Raw genomic sequence first — 13,269 nt, 5'->3', positions numbered from 1 at the left:
ACACCTATCAAAGCTTAAAGATCAAGAGAAAAGAGTTTTTATTCTAAATTTCTTTATTTTCTCTTGTATATAGTGTATCGAGCCTTATTGAATATCTTTGTATTCATCATTTGTGAGATTAAATAGTTGTAAACGCCTATCTAGTGAGGTATTTTTATTTACCCAAATTAATCCTTGTAAAAGGAGAGTGGTTCTAATTTAGCCTTAGAAAAAAATAGATTGGTTTTATCTTTGCCATTGAAAAGATAGGTTGTAAAGTTACACCTTATCCTTAAAGGTAAGAACAAATTAGTAGATTTGTTAAAATCTTAGTTTTGAAAAGCTAAGGTAGTAGATGTAAACTTTGGTTGAAAAAGTTGAACCACTCGATTTATGCCAAAATTTTTAATTATTTCTTCAAGTTTCCACCAAACTCCATCAAAGCCAATTCACCCCGATTTTTCGATTGATTGGTCGAGCTTAACAAATCTTTCATATTATAATTGTTGCACAAACCCATTGATATCAATACATGGCAACAAATCGACCAATCAACCTCGTAAAGTTTTCGTGCTCATCTTTTGTCGTATTGTAGTCAACGTTAATAACTCTACCAATTTTTTAGGCTAGTAAATGAAACAACGACTTGGTGTAATATATGTACGAAAGTCCTGTGAGTCTAATCTAAACAATGATTTGGGAAGGCTGCTTTTTCGAGGTAGCGTAGTTTTGACTCCACAACTGAACTGTCAAATAGAAATCGACTATCACCCATGGTCCCTCCATGAGCACCTTTGCATAATCACTAACTCAAATTTAACGAGATAATAATCATTATCAAGGTCTACCAATTAAAACGACCTTGAAACTACTAGAGCAATTTGATTTTGTTCTAAAGGACTCTATAATCAATAGGTTTTCCCAATAGGCGGACAATAATCGTCTTCCTCATGTTGTGATCAACCGAATCCTGAACACAGTTCAAAAATTGGACGATAGGATAGGGGCCACTCTTATCCATGATAACATCACCCTTTTGAAGTATCATATCCTCCTCACCAAAACTCGGGGTCTCCACTTGACCATCACTTGTGTTCCCTGTTAACATCACCACATAAGTGTTAGAACTAACCACATCTTTCACATCTAATCCGCCCGACAAGTCCTGTCCAGCATCAATAGTACCCATTACGTCTCCCACTATTGCGTTTAGGGATTTAAATAACGTTCGCAGTCGCGTTTTCGGGTGCATCGCGTTTATCGCGATTGCGGACATAACGAATGCCATTGCGGTCATTACAGGTGTCGCGGTCGTGAATTTTTTTAAATTTCGCACAACTTATCCTAAAACATAATAACTATAATTATAATTATAAAGTCTCATTTTTAATAATTTTTAGAATGTTTTCTAAGTTAAAATGACATTTATATTATATAGTTTAATCAAACAGAAAACTTTAAAACCCAATGATAAGATAAGATTACTAAATCAAATAGAATTAAAATAAAAATATAAAATTTAAATTGTAGAAATTTAGATTATTGAAATTAAGACTAAATTAAATAAAATCTAAAGTTTACATTCTAAACTAAATATTCAATTTTAAATTTTAAAGATGGGACTAAATTATAGATTTTAAAAGATTGGAGAGAGTGATGGCAAATAAACATACCATTTAATTTTAGAATTAATTTTAAAAATAAAAAATGGAAATATGAGGGTAAGAGTGGGACGGGCAAAAAAACCTTTAAGATATAGGAGTTGAGGAAAATTCCAGAACCTTTCTTCTTTTATTTTCTAAACTCTCATCTCTCTCAACTCCCTCAAATTCCATCTCAATTCTCTCAACTTTTGACTGTCAAATCTTTAAGGCTCTTAATTTTTTACCTTCAATGGAAGCTCGTTCTGTTACTCTCTTCTTCATCGGCGGCAAAACATAACAGACGCAAGATTTCCTTCAAAATAACTTTGTCTTGCCGGTTTGCTCCCGTTCTATTTTAATCTTTGCCTCTTTGGTGAGTCTTGATTTTGAACTCTTGATAATCCATATGCTCTCTCTCTTGATTTTTGGGTGTAAATTTAGGTTTTTTTACTATTTTGGGAGTAACGGTGGAATAGCGTTAATAGCGTACCGTTATCGACGCTATCCACCGTTACCCGTTAGATTGCGGACGTAATGGACCGCTGTCGACATAAATCCGATACCCACCGTAAATTTGTTAATATCAGTTTCGGACGGCGACACTACCACGAAATAACGGCCGTATAGCATTTGTGGTCCGCTATTTGAATCCCTAATTACGTTAAGGAGTGTTTTCAAACTAGCACCTGAAGATATCGCTCCACCATCGTTCAATAATTGTTTACCACCATGAACAACCCCATTATGATTCCTACCCAACGTGCTTTGGGCCTCCGCCGCCAATGGAGCCATGAACGTTCCAATACAAGTGACACACGGGTTCTAGTCGTCGCCGCTACTTTCGACTGTGAAAGTACCCTCATGCAAAACCTAATGTACACAGCACAAATTTTTACTAAATTTGACTCATGTATAGTATTTTTATGGTTCACAATTTTTAATATTTTATTTTTATTTAACAATAAAACTTAAATAAAATAATATTATTAATATTAATAAATATTGAATTAAATTTAGAAACAAATATGAGTCAATTCAATAGTAAATAAATTTTTTAAGGATTAAATTAAACAAAAATAAAACTTGAGAGATTTGACATGTCATTTACCGTTTCATTAAGGCGGATTTGACATGATCAAAATGGTGCTGACGTGGCATGATTTATTGATTGATAATTCTTTTTTACAGTCAGGGTAATTTGAGAAATATTTGTAAATGTTATACAAAAAAAGTAGATATTAAGTTAGAAAAAAAATTAAAGAGTTGACATAACGTTATGATAAATCAATTTATTTCATATTATGATATGTCGTTTTTCAAATTATAGTTACTTTTTAAGATAAAATAAGTAATTTCTGTAAATATTAAGGACAATGTTAAAAAATCGTAATATAATGTTAAAACTAGTCCTCACTATTTACTAAAATAGTCATTTTATTCATGTTCTATCTTTTTAGAGCATTTTGACCTCTAAAAGCTAAAAGTTTAAATATATTATCTATCAAATCTTAATTCATTCAAGCTACCAGTATTTATGCCCCCCCCCCCCCCAATAAGCATTAAACCTATAGAGAAGTTTGTTTGCATCCTCAACTGCTTAAATCAATGCAAACAAAGGTGAAGGCTTGGAGAAAACCTTCGCTTGGGAATGATTGATTTTACCTCTCAGAAAGTCTATTGTTTGTTGCAAGTGGATCTAGAAGAATAAAACACATACTTATATCTCGATATGAAATTTAAGAGAATTTGAATAAATATATCTTGATAATAAATAGACTTTAAAAAATTTTAAGTTCGTTTAAAATATATAGGTTGAGTTTGAGCTCCATTATCTAAGATTCGTGACCGATCTTTCTAATTTTTTAATAAATTTTTTATTATTTTATTTTATAATTTATATCACAAAAATTAAATTTATCATAATATTATAATATAAATATAAAAAAATATATTAAGTTGTTCATGTATAAAAAATAGAAGAAACAAATTTAATAAAATTATATGAAATCATTAAATATTAAATTAAAAATAAAATAACTATGAAATAAAGTCAGGGTTTAAACCCTATTTTTCTCTCTTTTTCTTGTGTTGTCATTAGTTTTTTTTTCTTTTTATATCTTTGTAATCGACGACGACACTAACTTTTAGTGTTAGTCACCGGCCATCGATGTTGATTGTTTTTTCTTTATTTTGTTAGGTTTTATCTTTATATTTTTTTCTTGTTTTTAATTTTTTAATAACTACACCACGTTTCCTATGTTTTTGGCACATTTTCTGTCATTTAATCATTATTTTTATCATTTTTCTCATTGTCGGATTTGTTATCATATTGATCTTCTCTACTTTAGATTCTCATATTTAATTTGGATACATAATTTACATTCGTAAATAGTTTTCTCACATCACTCGATTCTGATTTACAATTTATCAATAATCTTTCAATAAGATCCATTTTGTGTTTTATTTGCTGATACGTCAAATATATTCATATCTATCTTTTATTCGAATTTATTTGATTAAGTTTTTAACATTTTCCTTATATGGTCATTATTAAATGACTAATTTTTGTGTTAATTGTTATAGGAAAATATTCTTATTATGTTTTTTAGTTTACTGTTGTGATTGTAAATTTTCATTGTAATTTGAATTTTTTTTTTTTAATTTCAATAAAACTAGCATTTTTTATCTTGTAAAAAATTAAAAATAAAATAAATATTTTTTAAAATATCAATATTGACGGCTCGAAAATAAGATTAGGTTGGGCATTTACAACGATGAATTTGAGCAAACTTTATGAAGATATTTCAGATTAGATCAAATTTCAATGATCTTTTGTTTTTCTCATTCTCCTTGGGAGGCGTGGTTGGTTGGAAAAAAATTCTTCAACTATCATCAATTTTGGTTTTCGTAAAAAAGCCAATGATTTCGCTTTGTTCATTCCTTGTAGCTCACACGGTGATGCATTTTACTCCTTTATGTGCAAATATGATATCATTTTGAGCGATAATAACTAATTATGATATTATCAACGAGAGTTGGCTCAAATGATAAGTAATTTGATATCGCTTAAATATGTGTCGAGTTTGAAACCTTATGTAGGCAGAAAATTCCTACTGGATCCACCAACGCGGGTCGGTCTGGATAGTCAAGATGAAACCTTGGAACCAAAAGTACAAAAAAAAAAAAGACTAATCATGATATTGGTATTGCAATGCCCTCCCATGTATGTAAAAAGAAAGTCATTGGGGACAAGAAGTTGTACCTTAATTTACCACGTATGTTGAGGCTTCCCTACAAGGATTCTGCAAATTGGGTAGCCTCCAGGTCCAGCTCTTGTCTCATCACACAGTTCATCAACCACTCGCTGTTGAAAGCTCGTATTCCTCTCTTTTGAGCTGATAGTGCTTCCTCCATGTCTTCTTCACACGCAATCAAGATTGTTTTCCATACTTCTTTTACTTTGTCCAGTCCACGTATAATCTTACATCAATAAGTAACAAACATCAGATAAAGCTTACATCGACTGCCATTTGATGATGTAAAGCATTGATTCAATTATGCTAGATTAACAAATATATCACTACTGAACTCGTGGAGTACTTAATCAGAGCAAGATGTCAAGAGCTTACATTTCCACCTGCCAACTTGATGACGGCAGATAGAGTCCTGACAGGGGGTTGAACATGAGCTGCAATGCACAAGTTATATCCTTTAAGCATAGCTCCAGGCCTTGCTTTTGCCCGAAAAACAGAATCTTTTAGCTCAGTTCTGTACTTCAACGCGTAATCTTCATCGTGTAATATATAAGGCAACTCATCTGTAGGGTAAGAAAGAAAGTTGAAACTTTCAATAGCAGTTTACAAATGATAAGCAGTCAAAATCTATACTTTCTTTTCAACTCACCCACAAATTGTCCTTGCCTAAAGCTTTCTTTTAACCAACTCGGTGAAACTATCCAAGCCCTGCATTAAGTCAAACCTCCATGCAGTGAATATAAAACGCATCAGATGCATTTGTGCAAACTAATATATTTATTTTCAAACATCCATGATTCAGAGCAAGGAGTCTTGCAATGAAACGAGCTGAGAAACAAACGAAATTAATATTAATAAAAGATGAAAATTTCCATTTTTATGGAAATAATAATATGCCTTCGACAATGCTTATAAACTATGGTACAAAATGCTAGCATGCAAGTTGATCTTTTCTGACATTTAAACAACATTGCTTTTTATGCTATCAGTACTACGTTGCCATTGATGTAGCAGATAAAATCCATATCAAACCAAATAGGGAATCAAAGGGTATTGCACAAATGCTCACCTAATAAAGTGTCAATAAAAGAAAGCTTCCCCAAACCTTTGAACAAAAGAAAATACTGTACCTAATTTCTTGCAAAGTAGATATCTTTAAATTACTTGGTACTATCTTTAAGTTAAGTACCATCATTCCCTCCCTTCTCTCTCTATTCAGTTTCCCTCACCCTTTTCTCTCTCTCCTCAAATCTCAGTTCTTTTTTTATTCAGATTGAACATTGTTAATACAAATACCACATTGCAAACTGTTATATACTATAGGAGCCATAAAGGACATTAACCCATTTAACATAAATACAAAATAATCTAGAAAACAAAATGTAAAGAAAAAGAATCTTAAAGCCATTTCACATTCAATCCCATCACTAATAGATTTCATGATTTTTTTTCATTCCTGTATGTAGAGAGTCGTAGACAGTAGAAAAATATACAAGTTGATACGTTCAATGATATTAAATGGTTCAAAACAAAGGATGTATCGTATGACATATTCATATTATCCATGAAAGCAAAGCCAAAGTAGTTTAACATCCAACTGAGACTTACCCTGAACAGAGAGCAATACAGAAATTCAGTGTTTTTCTCACTTTTCCAGTGACAATATGTGTGCTTATGCTTCCATCAAAGGTAGGAGCGCCACCAAGGTTTTCAATTACCTATATCAAAATAAATAAAATGCTTATAACATTTTTGTCAAATAAGGCAGGAAAAATTACCGGGTAAATGAAACTGAAGCAAAATCTCAACATCAATAAACTGAACCAAGTAAAATATTAACAAAGCCTATCGCTGAGTGAATAGAGTTCTATTTCAACTTGGAGAAAAAGCATGGCCAGTGTAATGTAAAAGAATAAAAAAGAAAAAAAGAGAGGTTAATCAACCAGAACTTGCAGAATCTGAAAACTTAAACGATAATGCATTTTCCTGTGGAAAGTAATTTAGAACTGCATAAAGCTCTTTTAAAACTTTAGAAACCATACATGGTACAAGATTTTCATCATTTAGCAATAGACTAGACTACCACTCAGGAAGCTAGCCAGACTTTCCTACTGTAATCCAGAGTTAGGTATGTAATTGATATATTTGGAGATTTCAGATGTATTAGAGCTGCTGGTACACCCGAGAAAGAATAATTGGCAGCTTCCCTTGAAGCTTTAACCAGGCTTTTGGCTTTGAAAAACAATTTATAGCGCAATGTATGGTCACATCTTTTAGAACCTACAAGTTCACTAGTCAGGACAGAGCTGGGTTCCCAGTCCCAGCTCCTGCATAAACACTGAAAAAAAGATACCTTTGTGCAGTTTTACGACTTCAATTGTCTAAGATTTACAATCTCTTCAATAAGATAACAAAAAGTTAGGAGGCATCCTAGAACAAGTTTGCTGTAATAACTAATAATATATTGAACTGCCAATTTTTGAATTTAGAAAGACATAACAGCATATAACTTCAGTTGACGAGAATGCAAAGACTTGCAACTTCTTAAAAGGGAGAAACAGAGAAGTGCAAGATTGTTTAAGGAAGAGTTTTCCTTTCTTCAGCAGTCAATTCGTTGACTTCAATTAAAGCAAATTTCTTTAAACTTAATATTAGGAAACATGCTTTCGGGGGCTTTTTGAATGTTGTTTTCTTGTGGAAACACTAGTTAATGGCAGATAAAATCATGTGAAAGGATTAAAAAAAGGTTAAATAAGACTTCAGCATGGGCAATACGACAAAATTATGGCCAGCCTTACAGAGTATGAAAGAAATCAGTTTGTCGTACATGTATTAATTCACATCAAATGAAATAAATAAAGTGAACATACCTTTATAAGGTTTGCTTTCTTTGAATCATCAGCAATATCCATCAACATAATTCTAAAGCATTCTCTATGTAGCTGAAATTCTTCAGTTGTCAATGCTTCTGGAGTCATACAACGTGGTCTACCTTCTTGAGCTTTATTTAGCATGCAATTATTAACCAAAGAAACCCCAGGAGTAACTGCCATGGATGATTTATCTGTTGAAAGGAAGGAGCATCCATCAAGCTGGGAACCATCAATATCTGGGATTATATGCCAGTCAGAAGCTAACTGACAACCATTTTGATGACTGTCAATTTGCTGAGTTCCCTTCAATTTTTTTGTCTTCAAAGATGACAATGAAGCTTCCCAAACCTTCCTCTTTGTTCCCTGTGAAACACAAGAACACTGTTTGGCGACAATGTTGGCTCCCTTCTCACCTACAGATCCATCAGCAGCTGGTGATTGAGACTTCTGGCAAGGTTTTAGTGGAAAACAGAAGCTCACATTTTCTCCCGCAACTGACGTATCCTTATTAAGGTGACAAACCATAAGGGTTGAACCACCAGGAAAGCATAGGGCTTTGCATAGAAAATCTCTAATAGGAAGCCGATAAGCTCTACCCTTTTTGTCCACTTCTGCTATTGATATAAAGCCCTGGAATTTTCAAGTATCACATAAATCGAGCATCAAAAAGGCCATAGCCTTTCTCAGCATAAATGACTAATGATTTTTGTTTCCAAGTAAGATACTTACACATCTACAAAAAATATCTGTCTATACTATTTTAAAAAGGATGACTGAGTTGACATCACGAGAATTTAAAAATTACCTAATAGTCCATTTTTTTAAACAAAATTTTATTTCGTTTTTTTTTTCTTATCAACCATTCACATAGTGAGTGAAGCATTATCTGGTATATGTTAACTAAATTAATTAACATGTTTTACAGGATGAACCTTGTTTTTTAAACATGTAAACTGCATCAAAAAGAAGATTACTTCTTTTGCAAGATATATTCTCATTTACATTAAGAATACATGAACATGTCAGCCAGTTATGGTATGTTCCATTCATTACCTGTTTAAGCCAAAAACCTTCAGATTCCATGTCACCCCAACAAAAAATGGTCCGAATACCAACACTTTGAAGTCTCTTCCTCAATTCCATAAACAATAATTGGCCAACACCCTGAAAGTATTGAAATATGACAGTTAGCTTAAAACACGAGACACCTAAACTATCATCCAACAGTTAGACAGCCGGAATGCATATGAGCAGAGCTCAATAAGTTCTGAAATTCCTGCAGATTCTAACCAAACCCCCTCAGAATAAGATCCATTCATGTAAAACTATATTTGCACTTTTTTTAATTCCAACTAGTTTTTTCATATTATCTAAGCTGCTTTTGAATTTTCACTGAATAGAAAAGATTATTGAATCACATGACGAGGCAATTATCATAATTTGACAAACATCAATCCATAGTGTTGTGAGATACGGAACAATTCCAGTCATCAAGCAATCCTGAACGAATGATATTTTGAATAATAACAAGCAACAAACCAATGAATGCAAACAAATAGAAAGAGAACAAACCTTATGCTGGTAGATTGAATTAACAGCAGCAAGAGGGATCTCAGCAAATTGTGTGTCAGCAGGGATGATTTGATAAGTAATTGCAGCTATAACCTGCAGAAGTATCAAGTGAAAGATACTAAGAATAATACAAAAGGATTTGCACATTTCCTTTTTGAACTTTCATAGGTGACTGAACTAAATAAATTAATGCAACTAGATATAAATTTTGATAAAAAAAATGCTTAACTTCTTCATAGTAAATTACTCATAATATAGAATTGAGAGGAAAATTACATGGCCAAAAGAAGAGGTGAAGACGTAAAATTAACCGACCCATATAGCAAGCTTCTCTAGTAATGCACCTTACAGATTTCATAAGTTTAGAGCATGATAAAAAGTAAAAGGACAAGTTATTGAATAATATTACTGCCTTACCGGTATGAAATTGTAAAAGGTAATGAAGAACAGCTATTGCAAGATAAGCTTTTATAATGATGATAAAGAGAGAGAAACAAATAATGAAGTCTACCTGCTCAAAGTGAAAGACTTCACTGGACTTATACTTCAGAATCAATGTAGAACATTTTCTGCAGTAACAACAAATGTACAATTAAAAGCTTCTTTGAATCTGCAATTTATTACCACAACGATGTTTTTTTTGACAATTGTATTACAAATTCTAAACAAACTTATTATAATTATCAGATAAACTAAAAACCTTTAGCATCATGTAAAAGTACTTTAAAAGGAAAAGAAAAAAAATCTGGTACCCGTTTGACACACATCTCTCAAGAAACCTAGACTGCTTTCCAGTATTTGCAGCACAATTTAGTGATGGTAGCTCCCCATTGTATAATTTCAGCACTTCCTGCAGAATCAAATTTGATCATGGCACTGACAAGTTAATTGATTGCACAATAAAAGGTACAATAAAAAGATATCAGATAACCAAGAGGAGCACCCTGGATACTCTACTAAAAACAAAGGTCAATCTCTTATTACAAGAATCTTCAGTTCAGATAGTAAAAGAAAAGAATCATTCTTGAAAGAAGACTAGCATGAGGATGCACACGACAGAAAGAGAGATAAAATAAATGTTTATACCTGAAGATAAGATTTTGTAGCACCATCGACATCTTTTGAATTAACAAGGATTAACTTATACTCATTTTTTACAGCACAACATCCATCTTCATCACCTGGATAAACCCCATAAATATAAACACGGGATAAGAAATCAATCTAATTTCATACAATACAAGAAAATTTTCGGAGTATCAATAAAACTTAAGAGAAGAATTAGAAACTAAATTCAGTAAAATGGTAATCTTACCTTTTTGTTCAGATTCCAAGGGCAAAAGGTCATTAACAGACTTTGAATTCATCTCTTTCCTAACTGCAACAAAAAATAAAGTAAACAAATAAACTTACAATCTCAAATATAGAAATGACTAAAAAAAGTAAGTACAAACAATCTGATTTGAAGGAAATGAAACATTTAACATTCTGAGACTTTTATTTTATTTCATATCATAAGTTAATGTTGCATATAAGTAAAAAAAAATCACTTCCAATTAATTTAACTTTGTTTTACCTTTCTCTCGAGTATAATATAATACAAGTAGCAAAAACGATAACCAAATGAAGTCTGTCTTTTTTTAGTTTTCTTTATTGCATTTTCTTCATTTTATTTCCTCCAGCAACCAAACAAGAAGGCCGTACAAACCTGGACATGCGATTTTAGTTTTTTTTGTTTGACTATTTTTTATAACTACAAATTCTAGGTATTTTGAACACATAAAAAGTGATAGAGAAATCAACATAAACTAATTCTATTAAATTAAGAAAAAAAAATCAAAACCTGATATATTGATTTTTGTGCTTTTTGAGATTGAGATTTGGAGGGTGTTAGGATCAGAATTGCAACTATACTTGTTGGCTTCTATCAGAACCTCGCAATTACCTGTGAAATGAACAAATAAAAACATTGAAAATAGTTGAGAAAATTAGGATTTAGAAGATTTTAAATGGACTAGAGTGACTTTACCGATTTGGATTCGAGAAGGCGACGAAGAGCTTTTCATTCGCGCCATGTTTCTTTGTTAATTGAAGTTTCAGTTCAGAAGAGCGCAGCGGAAGATAAATAAAGGGGTTACAAGGGTGTTTTGGGTAATTCCATCGAATTTTGTGAAATTCCTTATTTTTGGCGCCAAGTATTTGGAACGCTTTCTTCAATTGATTACTTAGTTAACTTAGGGAAAACTACGCATTTAATACTTAAATTATTAATTTTGGTTTGTTTTAATACATAAATTTTTAAGTTTTTCAAAATCATACCTAATGTTTGGTTTTTATTTCATTTTAGTACCCGTCATTAAAAACTTTAACGTGTTTAATACCTAAACTATCAGTTTGGTCTGCTTTAGTAGATAAACTTTCTTTTTTTCCAAAACTTAATGTTAAGTTTTAAACGATATACTAAAATGAAACAAAAACTAAATTTAAGTATTATGTTGAAAAAATTAAAAGTTTAGATACTAAAAGCACCAAAACTGATAGTTTAAATACTAAATAGTAGTTTATCCATTAATTTATTTTGAAAAGAAAATATCTGACTTTCTTTGAACATTGATGGTCGAACGTGGCAAATGATATCTTCCATTGATGCACCTGTTACAACATTGTCAGTTCCTGTTGACATTGAATGATACTTTGTTAGTGTTAATTCTAAAGAAAGATAAATCAAATTGTATGAAAGATTTGTGCCCTATAATGCTTTGCAATCCACTTTATGGAATGACTTAACATAAAAAATTGCCTAAATTATATTTTTTTCATTTAGGTGTCTAAATATTTTTAGGACTCGTTAGATAAATCGACTCTATACGTATCCCTTTTATTTTAAAACTCACTTAGGTCCAAATACACAATACTCAGAGCTAGGCTCATCATGCCAACCTTACCATTTAATCTTTTCAGATCAACGCACCAACCTTACCACTTGTATTCCCTTTCACACACATATAAAAAAACCATAGGGTACCCCTTTCTAGACATGTCTTTCATATACAAATATTCAAATTAAAAACAATATGTTAACAGATCCATGTTCACCAAGAGTAGTTGACACAAGATGCATAGCTTTTACATATACATTTCCAAATCATAATTCAAAACACATATCACATTGGTTGTCATGATCAATCTTATTTGGATAGCAAATAGCTCGCTCATCCATGGATACTGAAGTCATTCCACTCATCCCATATCACATATTTTCATACTCCTTCCATTATAGATTTTCAAAATAGCTATGCATCAAGTGTAACATATGCAATTTACAATTCATAATTCATATCTCACATCATATGCACATTTCCAATTCACATTCCATAAATAACATCCTTCCAATGCATCATAATTCATAGCCATCATTTTATGATATACATACATTCGCAATGATCACATACTTCCAATACATCATAACTCATAAGCAACATGCCTTACTACACATGCTTGCAATAAACGTCCACTTCCACTGCATCAAATCTCATAATTAACATACTTTGATACACATGCTTGCATTAATCATATGCTTCCAATGTCCCATAAGTAATGTCATAAGATACATGCTCATTATGATCACATGTTTTAATCAACACATTATGAATTTTTATCATCAATAACAACAACAAGTATTCCTACTTTAGAACCTTAGATTTAGAGTTCACTCACAACTAAACCTTCATTCAACATTGAAAGCATTCATCACAATGAACGGATAACCATTCATCTCGATGGCGCAATCACGTGATTCAACCTCAAACGCCTGTTAACTCGTTGCCAAATATTGACACGCTATTTTTACCTCATCATAAACTCACTAAGGACCTTAGAAAACATATTAAGACGTCACCAAATCATCTAAAACATAGCACAAAATTTTCTACCAAAATAGAGCGAAAG

The 13,269-nt window shown here is 31.8% G+C and overlaps 1 protein-coding gene across 1 annotated transcript; it reads right to left on the bottom strand.

Moving 5' to 3' along the window:
- Window positions 1–4,835: 4,835 nt before the first annotated feature.
- Window positions 4,836–11,431, bottom strand: LOC120116943. Its single transcript, XM_039137318.1, has 13 exons — window positions 11,351–11,431; window positions 11,165–11,266; window positions 10,637–10,699; window positions 10,408–10,502; window positions 10,074–10,171; window positions 9,833–9,890; window positions 9,322–9,414; window positions 8,803–8,913; window positions 7,747–8,379; window positions 6,485–6,594; window positions 5,526–5,584; window positions 5,252–5,439; window positions 4,836–5,102 (listed from the first exon to the last, which is right to left on the bottom strand). Exons 1-13 carry the CDS (start codon window positions 11,394–11,396, stop codon window positions 4,914–4,916), a joined length of 1,845 nt encoding a protein of 614 aa, XP_038993249.1. The 5' UTR covers window positions 11,397–11,431; the 3' UTR covers window positions 4,836–4,913.
- Between the last annotated feature and the right edge of the window lie 1,838 nt (window positions 11,432–13,269).

The sequence above is a fragment of the Hibiscus syriacus genome, unplaced genomic scaffold, assembly GCF_006381635.1.
Source record: "Hibiscus syriacus cultivar Baekdansim isolate YM2019G1 unplaced genomic scaffold, ASM638163v2 tig00110307_pilon, whole genome shotgun sequence".
Taxonomy (NCBI): domain Eukaryota; kingdom Viridiplantae; phylum Streptophyta; class Magnoliopsida; order Malvales; family Malvaceae; genus Hibiscus; species Hibiscus syriacus.
This window is presented reverse-complemented; position numbering and strand designations above follow the sequence as displayed.